Raw genomic sequence first — 16,929 nt, 5'->3', positions numbered from 1 at the left:
CTCTTCTAGCTAAACCCGGATAATAGAAAACAATAGAAATCCTCGATTAGACGATGAAAACAACAATCAACATCTATAGCAACTGATGACCACAGCATTTGATTGTTACACAATTTTAAAATAGTTATACAGAACTAGACAAACGCATAAATTAGTCCTCAAGCAAGCACACATACACACGAGTCCTCATACATTGAGGGAACATAACTTATAACTACCACACAAAGAGCTATGAAATAAACCATCAAAGTTTACACTTGGGTTTGGTTCTTGTAAGTAAATAAATAAATAAAATGTCATTCATCTTCCTTCAGTTGCCTTCCTTGGATCATCCCTGGACCTGCAGCAAACAAGGTGTTCCTAAGCAGAACTTGCAACATATTTGGTCTATTAGCCGCGTTATAAGAAATGTTGTTATTTCACCTTTATATTAATTGCAGGCTTGAAGGTGTCTTCCATAACTTAAAACCTCTGCAGGTTCTCTACCATGTGGTTGCACGGTTTCAAATGCCTCGACGAGTAATGCAACTTTCCTCTTCCTTGCTGGGGCAAGTTTGCTAACAGCACGCTGCAGAGCATAATCAAACATCCAATCCTCTGAGTTTCTCCTCTCATCTATGTCTTGATGCTTGAGGTCCACCTTTTCAGAATCCTCCTCCACTACAACTGGAAGGTAATTGGGTTCTCTTGGGTTGAATGCTCTTAAATCCTCTGTCTCTGCAACGGGTTTCTTGCATTTGATGATAGTCCATGAAATGCTAGAGTCTGGCTCTTCTTGGTTGCAGGGTTTTCGTGTACGGTTATATGGAACCTTTGCCTTTTCTTCTGTCATCAATATAACTTCAGTCTGGTCTTGAAACTCCTCTTTGCAGTCTTCAGCTTCATCTTTTAGTGTCTCTTCACCAGCATCATCTTTATCCTCAATAGCATTACTTGCAGCTGAGTTCTTTATCATATCAATAACTTCTGAAACAAAGCAACTAGATACATCAGCATCTTCATCTTTGTTTTCTTTCTCTTGGATCTCTTTCATAGAGTCATCTACCAAAGTCTCCTCGATTGCATTATCTGCTTCTTTGTTCTTCATCATATCGATAACTTCAGAACTAAAGCAACCAAATAGATTAGCATCCCCATCTATGTTTGCTGTCTCTTCGAGATCTTTCACAGAGTCATCTACCAAAGTCTCCTCAATTGCATTATCTGCTTCTGAGTTCTTGATTATACAGATAACTTCAGAATCAAAGCAACCAGAGTGATCAGAATCTCCATCTCTGTTTCCTTCATCTTGAATCTCATTCATTGAGTCATCTACCAAAGTCTCCTCCAAATCAGATTCTTTTAAAAGATCAGCATCTCCATCTCTGTTTACTTTCTCTTGTACCTCATTCACAGAGTCATCTACCAAAGTCTCCTCCAAACCAGATTCTTTTAACTCAATGTCATGATCACCTTCTGATAAACTCACCATCTCAGCACTATCAGAGTAATCATCAGAATCAGTTTCAGAACGAGGTGCTCCTTCAGAAACAGTTTCCGAGATTTGACTATCAATATCAACCTCACAAGCACCTCCATTTACATCCTCAAACTCTTTCTTCTCCTCAATATCCATCTTAACATACTCTTCCTTATAAGCTTCCATTTTCACACTCTTCTGGGACTTCAAACTCTGCCTCCTCGAGGATATAAAGCTTTTCAGAGGAGGATACTGCACGGAGTGAAGATGACCGTTGAGTGAACAATACGTGTAAGGACAGACTTTCAAAACAGAGGTTCCATTAATTTGATCAAAAGTCTCGCCATGGTTAAGCATCAAATACTCTGGAAACTTGGAATCTTTTAGAGTTGAAGAACAAGTAGCTCTCTGTGAACATCTCTTGAAACTCGGAGCCTTTGTCAAACCCCTACCGATCCTAGAACTCGGCTTGTTATAACTTTTTTCCTTGTTAACTCCATAACGAGAATCATGTTTTAGACCAGCTTGGTTCTTCTGATTCCTTGAAAGATTAAGTCTTTTCTTGTTCTCCTTTCTTGCCTCAGAACTACTAGTGCCTTTCATGTAATTAGGTGAACCACCTATCACTTTAACAACAAGATCATGCTTTGGTAGTTCTTGTGACTTACCTGATTGAGAAGAAACATGATTGTCTTTAAGCTTCCTTCTAGGTTTAGTTCTCTTCATCATCATCATCTCTGGTCCAAGGTTCTTGAGATGTTCTTGTCCGAATCGAGTTTCAGGTTGGAGATTGGAAGAAGACTCGATTGTTAGACAAGTCTTCCTCTGAACCATCTTTCCTTTTTTTGCTTTGCCTGAAGACAAAGTTATTGTTGTTTGTTTAGAGCAGAGGAAAATGGGAAGATTTCAATGGCGGTGGTAGGGTAAAGATACGTGTGCGGTTTTGTCTTAGTGCCTTTTGTAAACTTTACGTGAATTTGGTTCAAACTTAAAACAAATGAAAGATTTGAATAAACTTTTGTGATTTGGACAAAGCACTACTGATAAAGAGATTGGTTTTGGTGGGTGGGTCTACTTCTCTTTTATTATTATTATATTTTTTTTTTTGGGCAATTTCTCTTTTATTATTGTGCCCATTTTTTAAGGGATGATTAATTATTGGCTTCTTCGTGTTGCACGAAATAATGCGCATTATGTTATTTTGTCTTTCTCTCTCAAATCTTTTTTTTAGGCTCCTGTCTTATCCCTCAAATTAACAACGAATCTCCTTTTTTTTTTATTAATTTATTAATTCCCATATATATTAATTTGATATTTTCGCACATAATGCTTTCTAGATTAAGGAAGCTAAGATATTATTTGATTCAACCATGGACTAAACACATCTTATATTCGTTGCAATCATTCACAATCTCTGAAAAACAGAATAGATCGCAATAGGTTTTTTAGAACGGAACCGCACAAGAAAGATCGTTATGAAAATAAACACATTTTTACGAGTTTGATTGGATCATAAGCCTCGATCAGATTCAGTCCGACAATCCACTATGAGAAAAGGTTTGTTAAATCTTAAATCTTATGAACAACAAGCAAGAATCGAGAGAGAAAAAGCTCAATGAACTCTTGGATACAACTAAGTAGAGAATAGAGTATTTAATGTAACATTTTTATACTGATATCCAATGTAAGGACAAACCCTCTGACGTGTTCAGAGTCTTTGTTTTAACTTTGCTCTCCCTTGAAACCATCCCCTTCCCCTACTTCATGTCTTCACCAATCACCATTCACCAGCTCCTCAATTCGGGTTTATACCAAACCGATACTGACCTGAACTGAATCACAATAAACATGCAACATTGGTTAAGTTAATGTTTACAAAAGTTTTTTAATATGTGAATATAATTGAAAGTGTAAACTGAATATAATGCTCTTGAAACACTGAAACAAAAGGTTTTAATACGAAATTATCAACATATTTGGGTTGTAGAGTACGTTTAATAAATCAAAATTGTGTAAGGTTCAATGTTCTTTAGTAGAGTTTTAACATATTACGAGAGGTAAAAAATTGAATGTGAATTCCTTGAATACTATATGATCGTTCGTTTAAGTGTTTAAAAAATGTTGTCACAATTCCAAAATTATAAAATACATGAATTTGATTACATAATAATTATAGAGTTTCGAAATACAAGTTAGTATTATCCGTGCAAACTTTACCTTCCACAACTTTAGCCATCAAAAGCAGATAAGTCTCCGCCGTTTTGAATTTAATTTATGTATATTTTCACTTCTTTCTACACGTAAGTTATGAAAAATGTGTAATGTATGCACTTATCTCCGAAGTTGCAGCTTCTCCCAAGAAACTACTCAAGAATGGTGACAGTTACATACACTGGCGCTTCATGATTGGCCAGAAGCAAAATAAAAATAAAATCAAATGCTTCGGACCCATCTTCTAGTCTTCTTTGAAGAAGTCGTGACAACGTCGTGTTGACAAGTCGGGAACAAGCAAAAAATCTTATCTTTCTCCACATTATTTGGCTTCCAAATCTTTATTTCTTATTTATATCTAAACATATTCTTGCTTCATTTCTTCAGATCTTGAAACATACTCTAAACAAAAGAAACAAAAGATTTGGCCAACTTCTTTCTTTCTGTGGTGATTGCGAATAAGTATGTCTATGGGGAAGAAACATCTTAACATCAATTCTCTGAATCACCAATCCACAAAGGACGAAGGCAACAACTGCAAGAACAGCCTCTTCTTTGGATTGTTTGATGACCCTGAATCTACAAGGTTGAGAAGTGGGAGTATGAAGAGACAATACAGCGACATGGGAGATAGCTACCACAGAGTTTATGAAGAACAAAATGATGATGTTGATTATGATGGTGATGGTGATGAGGGATCAAGGATGGACATGAAAGTCTTGATGGTTTTAGAGTATATGAGAGAGCTTTACGTGGGACAACTTCAGCTGCTTAAAAAGATGTTTCCAGGTGCAGCTAAAGAAGAGTTTCTTGGTTTCTTCAACAAAATCGGAGACGCTGTGTCCCAATTCAAACAAGATTCTCGTCCTCATACAAAGTCAATGACTATGCAGAGGAGTCTTAGTGCTGGTTCGCCACGTTTCACTTCGAAAGGGGTTAATTTGGGTCCATCAGATCTAAAAAATGATAGGTTTAAAGTTACAACGGTCAATGCTGGTGGAGCCGGCGGAGCTGGTAGTTCTGCGGGAGGAGGTAAAGGTGGCTCAGCGGCCGGTCAGGGACAGACCAAGAAGTAGTTTGGATTTGTGACATGTGGTGTGGCCATGGATGATCAAATCTTATGAGACTCAGGGTTTAGCATTATTTGAATGAAATGTGAAAAGTGTGGTTAAAACTTGGGGATTCCTAGTTATAAAGATGGGTATAGTTTCTTTATTCAATCATACTTCTTTTCCTAGTTGGGGTTGTTTTGTGTTTTAGGATTTATAGAGATGAAGTATTACTCTCATCCAAAGGTAGAAGAAACTAGGATCAACTAGCTTTGTTTATATATTCTCTTTAGTGATTGTTTCTAATATTCAATTAATAAAAGAAGCTTTGTGTGCATAATCTTTAATTAATTGAAATAAAATGAGTTACTTCATATATTTACAACACTTACATGTAAGAAGTTGACAAGAATTTGTGTCTTCAGTGCATATTCCCTCTCTGTGCAGCCACAATGAAGACCATTAGAATCGGAGACGCAAGAAGAATCACATATAGGAGTGTCTCATTTATCCCCATTGCCTCTCCTTCTTTTTCTTCCTGCGCTTGGTAATCCGTTTTATCTTTGACAAAGGCTTCAAAGTAGTCCTGATAACCAGTGTTTTCATCGATGAAGCTCGACCCCTTAACCTTCAGCATCTCCATTGCCTACAAGAGTGTAAAGAAAAAACCTCACATTATTCAGGGAAACTGTTTGCCAAAACTGGATTGAAACCGCTATGAGTTATGGTATATTAAGAGATGTCTCTGGGTGTAACAATTTCTTAAGCCAACTCTTTTTATCATTAGACACACAATAGGAAAACAAAAAGAGTTGAATTGGCTCTTGTCCGATCATAGTCAGATATATAGCAAACTCAACTATCTGCTTGTTGGGCTTTGTAGGTATAATACTTTTGTGGGTGTTTGAGTTACCTGAAAACTGAACATGAACTGCCTCGCTTTCTTGCTCACTCCCGAGTTTGGGTGGGATATAAGCTTCTCATACATGCGCCTTGCTTTGTCTGTCCTGTCAGTCGCTCCAAAATACGATTTTAACGCACAAGATCCCATAAGGCCAATACTCAACAAGACTATTTTTTTTTGTTTTTGACATCACTCAACAAAACTACTTTTGAGGATATTTTAGAACATTCACAAACGAGCCATCAACTTGGTAGTTAGAAACTAGTATTTTGTGGTTTTCTTTGGGGACTTTTGGAGCTTGATAGAGTTTTGGGACTATGGTTTACAAATACAAATATATAATCATGAAGAAATACTTGTCACCCTGTAGTTGCATCAAGAGAAATTATAAGGAGAGAAAAACTTACTTTCGAAGTGAATCCTGACAAATAGACCACTGCAAAGCCGCTAGTCCATGAAGCTCACTCTGCACAACTAAACTCGGAACTAGTTAAGGTCACATCTACTACAGCGAACATAAGAACTTTAGGTGATCTAGGTGGATCAATCGATTAAGATTCCGATAAAGTGACACCCAACAAAGCAAGAAACTAATTAATGCAAAATAATCAGGTCCTTAAAATACTTTTACTGATTGTGTGGTTGGCTGTTATATAAGCTTGTTGAATTTTTGCTCCACATACATACTGATGGGTAGATAATAAAGTTCTCATGTAGTCAAAACGAGTAAGGCATATGTAGAAAAGGAATGAGTAGACTAATCCATAAACGTAGACATGAGTATAAGATGAGTAATAAACCAGATTTGCAGAAATTACCTTGAAAACTATTTTCTCCATGACCTTTTCATAGTATGGCAAAGCTTCCTTGAGTTTCCCAGAATCCATAAGCGAGTTCCCCTCTTCTATTGCCTGTTATAATTGAAGTATCACAATCAAGGGAAGAAGTGAATGATGAGCAAAACGATTCTAGCTACCTTGAAACACAGATAGGAGCAGACATGCCTGTAGATAAAGCACATAACCTTTTTTAGTTATTCTCCTCTGAAATCAATTTTTCAACTTTCTAAATGTGACAACGTGCAAATCTAAGAGAATCTGCTTGAGTGAACATGAGTCCATTGCACAGTTTCAGCTGAACCATATCCTAGCTCTATATGATCTATAAATAGGATTTTAAAGACGGCAGCTAGAAATTTATAAGATATAGATTGGAGCATTCTCACTAAGAGCAAAATTATTCTGTAAATGAGATTGTTTTGCAATATTACATCCAAATTAAGTTCACCATCAGGTCTGTCCTCAAAAAAGTTGTAAGAACAAAAATGTATTTGGAGTACCTTCTCACACTCAAGTTTGAGTTTGGGATCAATGTTCAGTCCGATTGATTCCTTGTAGGCTATGAGCAATTTTTTTGTCTGTTCTTCTCTCACAATCCTCTCTTCAGCGGTCTCAACTGAATCCCCCGGTCGGAGTGTCCTTCCACCACCAAACTTAAACAAGAAAAGTATATATCTCAATCCTTATGACTTGAGACCATAGATGTTAACAGAAAAGTATACATTCCAAAACCATTGAAGTTAAGAGTTGATAAACTTCTCATCAGAAGATGCAAATTTATACAGCCAAAATTGGCTTCCCACGCTCATCACCATGAATGGATTAGTTTTAGAAATTTCAAGTTGTTCAGAAACCTAGTGCAAATGCTACTTGGAGAAAATAGTGTTTTAGGACATATACATGTATTTACTTATCATCTAGCTTAAAAGGAGGGATATTTTTTTTTCTTTTTTGACATCACTTAAAATGAGGGATATAAATTAGGCAGAGTTGATAGAATTTCGCAGCCATCGACAGAATGAATTATTCAAACAATTCAAAGAACTATCTGTATCTAGCCCACTTCAGAATACTAAGCAAGTTTTTATACCATAGCCAACAATCCAGAATGTACTTATTTCTAGAGGAAAATACACAAACAAGTCATTTTTGATGCATCATATTTCAGAGTAGACGACATGATATGCGAACTAAATGATAAACCCATGAAACCTTTCTGGTACTCCTATTTCTAAATGTCTGAAGTAAATTGGCTCTATCAACCCTATCTTAACAACATTGGACATACAACTTCTTTCCCCTTGGGGTTTTTGGAACAACTAATCCAGCATAACACATATGATGGGCCAGTCACATACCGTCTTAGAGATGTTGCTAGGTCTTGGGAAAACTCCCCATGTAGAAACTTTGGGCTTATACACATCAGAGTTTCCATCTCCTTCTTGCTCGACCTCCTTTACTTTCTCCGCAAATCTTGTTTTATCACCAACAATAAACTCCACCTCAGGTAAGTCTCCTTCAGGAAGATAGTCGACAATAGGAACAAGTCCCGCTGGAAGCCCTCTTGTGCTTTTCTTATCAGCAAAGCCAAGCCCCATGAAATCAATGCTGGAGACTTTCAATTCTTTCTTCTTAACATCATTATCTTCAACAACCTTGTTTGATGATCTAACAAAACTTTGCTCTGTACTACCTGAAACCCATCAGAATCAAGATCTCAAGGTCATGTTTTGATTGAACTTGTACATATTAACATGAACATTAACTTTCCACATATTGACAGCCTCACCAAGCACTTCTATCCCTAACATAAAGAACATTTCTCCATTGATGCAGCTAAAAGTCAAAGACTTTACTCCTAAATTCAATTCAAAACCAATAACGAAATGGCAACGAACAACACATGAATGATCTACTCAAGCAAACACAATTTCAAATGATACTAAAGCCTAGTGGAAAAGTGCATTGATCTACAAACTCAAGCAAAGACAGTTACAAGAATTTTGTGCAAAAGATGGTTTTTTACTGAACTGGGTTTAGCTTCCTCGACAGCATCAGTTCCAAGCCCTTTCCTTTTCTTATAGTCATTGGCTTTTTGCATAGCAGCCTTAACCGAGAGCGGCAATTCCTCGTCGCCGGCATTTTGCTCTCGTTCTTTTCCCTCCGATTTCGATTTCTTATAAGCTTCGGCTTTCTTCAATGCAAGCTTCACCGGATCCACGGCGAGCTCAACCTCCGACGAGCGATCCGACGAGGAGTTGCTCCGAGTTCGGAAAAGTGAGAGTTTCAAGGATTTTGGCTGTTGAGATGGATACAAAAAGCAAGTAGGAGTTTCGGTGAGTGGAGAAGAGAGCCAGGAGTGGTTGAAAGAAGCCATGGGTTGGTGCAGAGAAGAGCTGGTTAGCCATTTTTGGAGTGGCAAAGTTTCAAAGACTCGTGGCTGCAACATCACCACCCATCCATTTCATAATTACTGAAGCACATCACAGTTCGTTTTCTTCGGTTTAGATTGGTATAAGAAAAAATTTCTCGTTCGGTTTTATGGTTTGATCAATTTTGATTCGATTCGGTTTAGTTTGCCTCAATTCAGTTTTTACTATGCGAAATTTGGACTCGGTTAGGTTTATTTGGTACAAATTAGTGAATTACATTATACTGTTTTTAATCATAAGAAATTCGGTTTTAGTATTGGATCAATTTTGAATCGATTCGGTTAAGATTATTGCTAGATCTAGTCCAGAATATAAACACTTTTAGCCCAATCTCGGCCCAAGTCCAGCTGGAACTAAACTAGCATCAGTCGGGTCGGTTCGGGTCGTAAATACTAAACACCACCTTTTATCTTCGACGTCGTTGAGATTCACCTCCGCGAGGCTTAAGCCCTAAAAATCCCAACTTACTCTTCTCCACTCTCTGAACCTCTTCTTCTCTGTATGTCTTGATTCTGACTTCTCTCTGAACAAGAAGCTTTCGCGTGAGAGAAATGACGAAGGTCTATGGAACCGGTACGTACGACTTCAAACGCCACAGAGTGGCGGAGTATCCATTGGAGTTACCTAGCCATCCTGCTGAGAAGCCACTAGAAGCAAAGCCTGGATCCAATTTACCGAGCTCCATCACTTTATCGGAGATTCAGCAAGATAGGTTAACGAAAATCGCTGAGGAGAGCTGGATTAAGACTGGAGGCAAGCTACCGGAGAAACCTTTCGATCCGGAGGTTGTGAAGGAGATTTATGTGACGGAGCTTAAGGTAACTAGTGGTCGTAAACCGGTTCCACTTCAGCGAGTTATGATTTTGGAAGTGAGTCAGTATTTGGAGAACTATCTATGGCCGAATTTTGACCCTGAGACGGCTACGTTTGAGCATGTCATGTCTATGATTCTTATGATTAACGAGAAGGTAACTAATCTTGCTCTCTTTTGTATTTGACTGTTGGTGAATGATTAATCATTATCGTTGGAGTTTGCAAACAATGAAGTTTAACATTGCTTCATGCTTTGTAGTTCCGGGAGAATGTGGCAGCTTGGATTTGCTTTCATGATCGGGACGATCTATTCAAAAAGTTTCTTCAGAAGGTTCTTCGCCTTAAAGTGGTTTGTGTTCTACCTGTTGTTTTAGTTTTTGTGATTCTAGTGTTTTTGATAATTTGGTTCGTACCTGTGATTTATAAACATTGTCTTATACCTGGCTTTGACATTGCTATATATTTGGATGCATAGTGATAAATAATAATCAGCGATTGCTAAATGCTAAACCAATTGTATATTCATATTTCATTTGCTTACGATTGTAGGGAAGAGACTTGACTATTGCTGAGAAGACAAATTATTTGGTCTTCATGATTAATGCTTTCCAGGTTTGTTCCGTTTCTTGCATATAATTTTGTTATGTAGGTTGTATGTATTTTAGAATGCTATTGCACCTGGCTCAGATCAGAAAATTAATACATGTAAGCGCAGACAATATAGCTGTGTTCTACTCAGTAAATTGTCTGCCAAGATTTTTATTTCACGTGGACAACCTTTTTATTCATGTTTGTACACAATTTATATCCTTGTGCTATTTTGTTTTCTTCAATATTCTAGACTGTGTGATGTTACAGAGTTTGGAAGACGCGGTGGTTAATGAGATTGTTCTAAGTCTAGCAGGATTACAATCTTGGCACAGCTTGTCTTATGGACGTTTCCAGGTGGGGGATGCCTTCACATGGATTTTGTTAAGGATGGTGAAAATATTTTGTAGTTGCTCTGATATCGTCATATTTTCACAACTGTAGATGGAGCTCTGCCTTCAACCTGATCTAATAAAAAAATGGAAGAGGTCATCAAAGAAATGGGCAGCTGAGGCGAAGTCAAAGGGAGAGAAATTTGATCTATCCTCATCACCTGAAGCAAATTTTGTTCGAGGCATAATAGAAGAATTTGTCGAGGTATATAGGCCTGTTTTTATTGGGTTGTAGTGGTCAATGTTCGTCAAATATATCGCTTGCATAGTTATGCATAATTCATAATGTTCTTTACAGGTGCTTGATCATGGGGTTTTTGCGGATGAGGTTGATGATACTGCTGGGTCTCAATTGGTCGATGATTCTTCTGTCTTATATTGTGAAAGATTCATGGAATTTCTCATTGACATGCTGAACCAACTTCCAACCAGAAGGTAATAATATTTCCCTCCGGGACCTCTATGCAAGTTATAAGTAGACGAAAATATCAAAACCTGTATTTTGCATTCTAGGTTCTCTTTTTGTGTCTAATAATATATAGGTCTTAGTCTTGATACGCTGGATCATTCTATACTGTCCATTTCTGAACCATTCATTTACTGGACTTTAATTTTTTCTATCTCCATCTCTTCATCTTGATTATTACAGATACCTAAGACCTCTTGTGGCGGATATAGCAGTTGTTGCCAAATGTCGACTGAGTGCCCTATACAAACATGAAAAGGGGAAGCTTTTCGCCCAACTAGTTGACTTGTTACAGTTCTACGAAAAGTTTGAGATAAAGGATCATGATGGAACACAATTAACTGATGATGAAGCACTTCAATTTCATTATGATCGTTTTATGGCGTTTCAGCTACTTGCCTTTAAGAAAATACCTAAGGTAATGTCCTGGTAATCATGTTTAATTAATAGATAGTTAGTTTTGTCTACTAGGTTTTTTTGTTATGTTACTGTAGGATTTTGAAGTCATCGATTCGATCTACACTCTTCCTTATTCTCTAATATTTTTTGGGGGAACGCTTCTCTAAACTCTCACATTTGTTTTTATCTGGTTTGCTTCAGTTGCAAGATCTGTCTCTGGCTAACATTGGTTCGGTTCACAAGAGTTCTGATCTCCGGAGGAGATTGTCGGTGCTTTCTCTTGAAGATTTAAGGGATGTTGTCTGCTCAAAGGTATATACTGGAAAGCTTATCTTGTAGGTTAACATGTGAAAAATATTAATTTTGCACATCTAAATACAAACTCTGCATGGGAATTCAGGATCTCATTATGGAATCTTGCTGAGGCAATTCTATGCTGATCATATATTTTTGCCAGTTTCATTTTGCTAAGGGTCTTATAGTTGTGAGCTTTCAGTGAATATAATTGGCAAAATGGTTAGCAAAAACACAATACAAAGTCCAAGTTGTCATGCTAAAAGATCTATGGGTTGACACAAATGTAGAAGTTGTATATCTACTTGTGTGAATTCCCATTGCAGTATTACGCTGAGTAGCTTGAGAAATCAGTGAAGAGATGTATTTGTGCCTGTATAGATTAGAAAGGACATATGTAACTGTATTTGCTTCTCGCTGTTGCTAATTTTAGTATTTTTCTTAAATATACTTTTGTTTGCCTTAGAAATTCACTTACGACAATTATACACCTTGCCACCTACATTGGTTCTCATTTTCATTTGCTTTGGTGCAGCTCAAACTGGTTTCAAGACATGATCCTTGGGCAGATAGTAAGGATTTTCTGACTGAAGTCGTTGTCTCCTCTTTTGAGAAGCAACAGTCTCAGAAAGAAGCAATAAACGCCCTGCCTTTGTACCCAAATGAGCAAATCATGTGGGACGAAAGTGTTATTCCAAGCATTAATTATTCTGGGGAAGGTTGCCTTGCTCTTCCAAAGCTTAATCTTCAGTTTCTAACACTCCATGATTATCTCCTAAGAAACTTCAATCTCTTCCGTCTAGAATCCACCTATGAGATTCGGGAAGATATACAAGAAGCTGTACCACATCTTCTTGCACATATAAATAATGAGGGAGACACTGCTTTTCGTGGTTGGTCACGAATGGCGGTTCCTATTAATGATTTCAAAATCGCTCAGGTGAAACAGCCTAATATTGGAGAAGAGAAACCTTCATCTGTGACTGCAGAAGTTACTTTCAGTATTAAAAGTTACAGAACGCAGATAAGATCTGAATGGAATTCCCTTAAAGAGCATGACGTATTGTTTTTGCTTTGTATACGCCCTTCATTTGAGCCATTAGGTCCTGATGAAGCTGATAAAGCTACAGTACCACAGAGGCTCGGGCTTCAGTATGTTCGTGGCTGTGAAATCATCAATATCCGCGATGAGGAGGGTAATCTGATGAATGATTTTACTGGAAGAGTTAAACGGGATGAATGGAAGCCCCCAAAAGGTGAAATGAGGACTGTGACTGTTGCTTTAGATGCTGCACAGTATCATATAGATGTTACAGACATGGCTGAAAAAGGTGCTGAGGATGTGTATGGCACATTTAATGTGCTAATGAGGAGGAAACCAAAGGAGAACAACTTCAAGGCTATTCTGGAATCTATCAGAGATCTTATGAATGAATATTGCATTGTGCCGGAGTGGCTGCATAATGTTTTTCTTGGGTATGGCAACCCTTCTGCTGCACAGTGGCCTAATATGCCAAACCTGTTGGAAACAGTGGACTTCAAAGATACTTTCCTTGATGCAAATCATCTCAGTGAAAGTTTTCCAGATTATGAGGTTAGTACTTATATTCTTTTGTATATGATGTGATCTAGAAGACTAGAACTGGTTCGTTTTCCATGTCTCTAATAATTCGTGCATATTAGGTATCTTTCATCAATGCTGAAGGTGCTGAAGCTCTGGATCCAAGTCCTCCGTTTCGAATCACTCTTCCAAAGACACTAAAAGGAAATGCTGCTATTTCTGGAAACAAGATATCTGAAGTCAATCCAGCAGACAATGTTAATATGGTGGATGCTTCCCCGAAGGAGAAACTTATTGTTGAGGCATATACCCCACCTGACCCAGGGCCTTATCCTCAGGACCAGCCGAAGCAGAACTCTGTCAAATTTACACCTACACAGGTACTACTTTGTTCTACATCCTAAGCACCGTATGCTGATTTGGTTTTTATATAGTCGTGCTGTGCTATACATGTCAACTTTTCGTTATTCTTGCTAATTTTTTTTGAATGATGACAAATTTATTATCTTAGAATCCTTATACTTAACAATCATGTCATATGAGAATACTATTCATCATCTTTATGTCGCCTTATTATATTTGGTACCTACACTTATAACCCATGTAAAATTTTGCACCTGTTATTTCCATGGTTAAGTAAATCATTTGGTCATTGATCGATTTGAGTGGTCAATATTGTTCCCACACCATTCTATTTTATTTGGAGAAAGTTTTACCTAATGTTCAAAAGCACTTTTTTCCCTCATGATGGTTTGGATGAGAATGAGAAATATGCCAAACATATGGTTTTGGATTCAAAATATGGATCTTTTTTGCAACTTGTAACTAAACCATGTCCATGCCTACTATATTCCTGCAGGTTGGAGCAATTATCTCTGGTATTCAGCCTGGGCTAACTATGGTGGTTGGCCCACCAGGTACCGGAAAGACTGATACAGCAGTGCAAATTTTGAATGTTCTATACCACAACTGTCCTTCTCAGAGGACCTTGATAATCACTCATTCAAATCAGGCTTTGAATGATCTTTTTGAGAAGATAATGGAGGTACTATTGGCATCTTTTTGCTTTTGTTATCATATGGAGTCATATTTAATGTTTTACATGTTTGACGGAGTTCTGAGAGACAAATGCTACATGGATTTTTTTTTATTCAGAGGGATGTACCAGCGCGGTATCTACTTCGTTTGGGTCAAGGTGAACAAGAGCTTGCCACTGATCTTGACTTTAGCAGACAAGGCCGTGTCAATGCCATGCTTGTTCGGCGTTTGGAACTGCTTAATGAGGTTGAGAGACTAGGAAGATCTCTTCAGCTTCCAGAGGATGTAGGATATACTTGTGAAACAGCTGGATATTTCTGGTTGCTTCATGTATACTCGCGCTGGGAGTTGTTTCTCGCTGCTTGTGCAGGTAATGAAGACAATCAATCTTTTGTTCGAGATCGCTTCCCGTTCAAAGATTTCTTCTCAGACACCCCTAAACCTGTATTTAGTGGGGAGTCATTTGAGAAAGACATGAGGGCAGCTAAAGGTTGTTTCTCTCATCTCAAGACTGTGTTCCAAGAGCTAGAAGAGTGTAGGGCCTTTGAACTACTCAAGTCAACTGCTGATAGAGCAAATTATCTGATGACCAAACAAGCAAAGATTGTAGCAATGACGTGTACTCATGCGGCATTAAAGAGGAGAGATTTTCTTCAGTTAGGGTTCAAATATGATAACTTATTGATGGAAGAAAGTGCTCAGATTTTGGAAATTGAAACTTTCATACCAATGTTGCTTCAGAGGCAAGAAGATGGTCATGCACGACTCAAGCGCTGTATATTGATTGGTGATCACCACCAGCTGCCTCCCGTGGTGAAGAATATGGCTTTCCAGAAATATAGTCACATGGATCAGAGTTTGTTTACGAGGTTTGTTCGTCTTGGTATTCCTTATATTGAGCTCAATGCTCAAGGAAGAGCCAGGCCAACCTTAGCCAAACTTTACAACTGGAGATACAGAGATTTAGGAGACCTTTCCATTGTTAAGGAAGCACCCATCTTCCAAAGAGCAAATGCTGGATTCTCATATGAATATCAGTTGGTGAATGTGCCTGATTATGAGGGGAAAGGAGAATCGACACCATCTCCATGGTTTTATCAAAATCAGGGAGAAGCTGAATATATCGTCAGTGTCTATATATACATGAGATTGTTAGGATATCCTGCGAATAAGATATCAATATTGACAACATATAATGGTCAGAAGCTCTTAATCCGTGATGTTATCAACCGTCGATGTGTTCCATATCCATTCATTGGCCCGCCGAGCAAGGTAAAATATCCTACTGAAGTATTTTTATTAGTTGTTGATATGATATGGATTGTATTGGGATCTACCTGTAGGAAGACGAGATAGTACATTATGTGCATATAATAAAGACATTTCGGTATGGTATGGATCTAGGCAGTTAGGTTGCGATTTTGTTTTTTTGGTATGCAATGCCCCCCACCCTAAGAAAGTTATCTCAGAGTTAGTTTTGTCTTTTGACTGTTCTAATTATGTTTCCTCAGGTGACGACAGTGGACAAGTTCCAAGGGCAACAGAATGATTTTATCTTGCTCTCTCTTGTACGGACACGCTTTGTAGGTCATCTACGTGATGTAAGAAGGTTGGTAGTTGCAATGTCACGTGCTAGGCTCGGTTTGTATGTGTTCTGCCGCCGTTCTCTCTTTGAACAGTGCTATGAGCTGCAACCAACTTTTCAACTTCTTCTTCAAAGACCCGATCGGCTCGGACTCAATCTTAATGAGAACACAACGTATACAGATCGTGCTGTTGAGGAAGTTGGAAATCCGTATCTTGTTCATGATGTTGAAGAAATGGCACACATAGTTCACGATAGGATGAACCAGTTCTACCAGGTAACAGACACAATCTGCTTGCTTGGATAACTGAACTTTTTGTATTTATTTGGAAAGTGATTTGTTTCATGCATTGGTTAGGCACAAGGAGTGTATGAGCAATACCAGAACAACATGCCACAGATGGAAGATGGTAATCACGACATGGAGAGTGATTCAGTAGTAGGAGCTGTAGATGGTGATGAATCTGAGAAAAATATGCAGCAGATAAAACAAGCTCCAGACATAGACGGAGAATTATCGAAGGAGGTGGTTGGAATGGAGGTGGACAATAATGGATTTAGCAGTGAGAATGGAAAGGCTGATGAGAAGAATTAGGACAAATCAAACTGGGAATATCAAATGTATCCACTCGGATGGTGACAAATGAGTTGATGTTTGAAACATGAGGGAATTTGTTGCTACTGTAAGAAATATTTACTGAATTTGAGTAAATTCTGGTAAGTGATATATGACACAGAGGAAAAAGTAGCATTGTCTGACAATTCTTTCCTCACCAACTTTTTGTAACTTCTATTTGAGTTTTCAAGCTGTCTTATTTATCCTTCATCTTTGGTACATGTTGAGATCATATTATCCATGAAAGTAGTTATGTTAAGTAACTTAAAAGGAATTCGAGACA

The 16,929-nt window shown here is 37.9% G+C and overlaps 4 protein-coding genes across 6 annotated transcripts; 2 read left to right on the top strand and 2 right to left on the bottom strand.

The window, feature by feature from the left end:
* Positions 1-74: 74 nt before the first annotated feature.
* On the bottom strand, positions 75-2,461 carry LOC9317684. The gene is made up of 2 exons (XM_021028542.1): positions 424-2,461; positions 75-340 (listed from the first exon to the last, which is right to left on the bottom strand). The coding sequence occupies exon 1, from the start codon at positions 2,291-2,293 to the stop codon at positions 431-433; it is 1,863 nt and encodes a 620-aa protein (XP_020884201.1). The 5' UTR covers positions 2,294-2,461; the 3' UTR covers positions 75-340; positions 424-430.
* A 526-nt stretch (positions 2,462-2,987) lies between these two features.
* On the bottom strand, positions 2,988-8,934 carry LOC9317683. Of its 3 annotated transcripts, XM_021029668.1 has the most exons (8): positions 8,494-8,928; positions 7,821-8,155; positions 6,963-7,115; positions 6,442-6,534; positions 6,031-6,089; positions 5,633-5,726; positions 5,112-5,365; positions 2,988-3,291 (listed from the first exon to the last, which is right to left on the bottom strand). In XM_021029668.1, the coding sequence occupies exons 1-7, from the start codon at positions 8,909-8,911 to the stop codon at positions 5,141-5,143; spliced, it is 1,377 nt and encodes a 458-aa protein (XP_020885327.1). In that variant the 5' UTR covers positions 8,912-8,928; the 3' UTR covers positions 2,988-3,291; positions 5,112-5,140. The 3 variants fall into 3 exon arrangements, 2 of the variants coding, with proteins under 2 accessions (XP_020885327.1, XP_002879764.1); XM_002879718.2 differs by lacking the exon at positions 2,988-3,291 and having other exon boundaries at positions 4,977-5,365; positions 8,494-8,934; XR_002332848.1 differs by lacking the exon at positions 2,988-3,291 and having other exon boundaries at positions 5,033-5,365; positions 6,031-6,097; positions 8,494-8,931.
* On the top strand, positions 3,814-5,056 carry LOC9315832. Its single transcript, XM_021029671.1, has one exon. It carries the CDS (start codon positions 4,135-4,137, stop codon positions 4,744-4,746), a length of 612 nt encoding a protein of 203 aa, XP_020885330.1. The 5' UTR covers positions 3,814-4,134; the 3' UTR covers positions 4,747-5,056.
* Positions 8,935-9,239: 305 nt separating the features above from the next.
* Positions 9,240-16,856, top strand: LOC9315831 (intron-binding protein aquarius). The gene is made up of 14 exons (XM_002881570.2): positions 9,240-9,862; positions 9,967-10,056; positions 10,257-10,319; positions 10,566-10,652; positions 10,740-10,892; positions 10,986-11,122; positions 11,337-11,571; positions 11,754-11,864; positions 12,382-13,440; positions 13,530-13,787; positions 14,267-14,452; positions 14,563-15,717; positions 15,957-16,307; positions 16,389-16,856. The coding sequence occupies exons 1-14, from the start codon at positions 9,446-9,448 to the stop codon at positions 16,623-16,625; spliced, it is 4,539 nt and encodes a 1,512-aa protein (XP_002881616.1). The 5' UTR covers positions 9,240-9,445; the 3' UTR covers positions 16,626-16,856.
* Positions 16,857-16,929: the final 73 nt, after the last annotated feature.

The sequence above is a fragment of the Arabidopsis lyrata genome (assembly GCF_000004255.2).
Source record: "Arabidopsis lyrata subsp. lyrata unplaced genomic scaffold ARALYscaffold_4, whole genome shotgun sequence".
NCBI classification, from domain to species: domain Eukaryota; kingdom Viridiplantae; phylum Streptophyta; class Magnoliopsida; order Brassicales; family Brassicaceae; genus Arabidopsis; species Arabidopsis lyrata.
The sequence above is the reverse complement of the archived record's forward strand: the minus strand, read 5'-3'. Positions and strand labels throughout refer to the sequence as shown.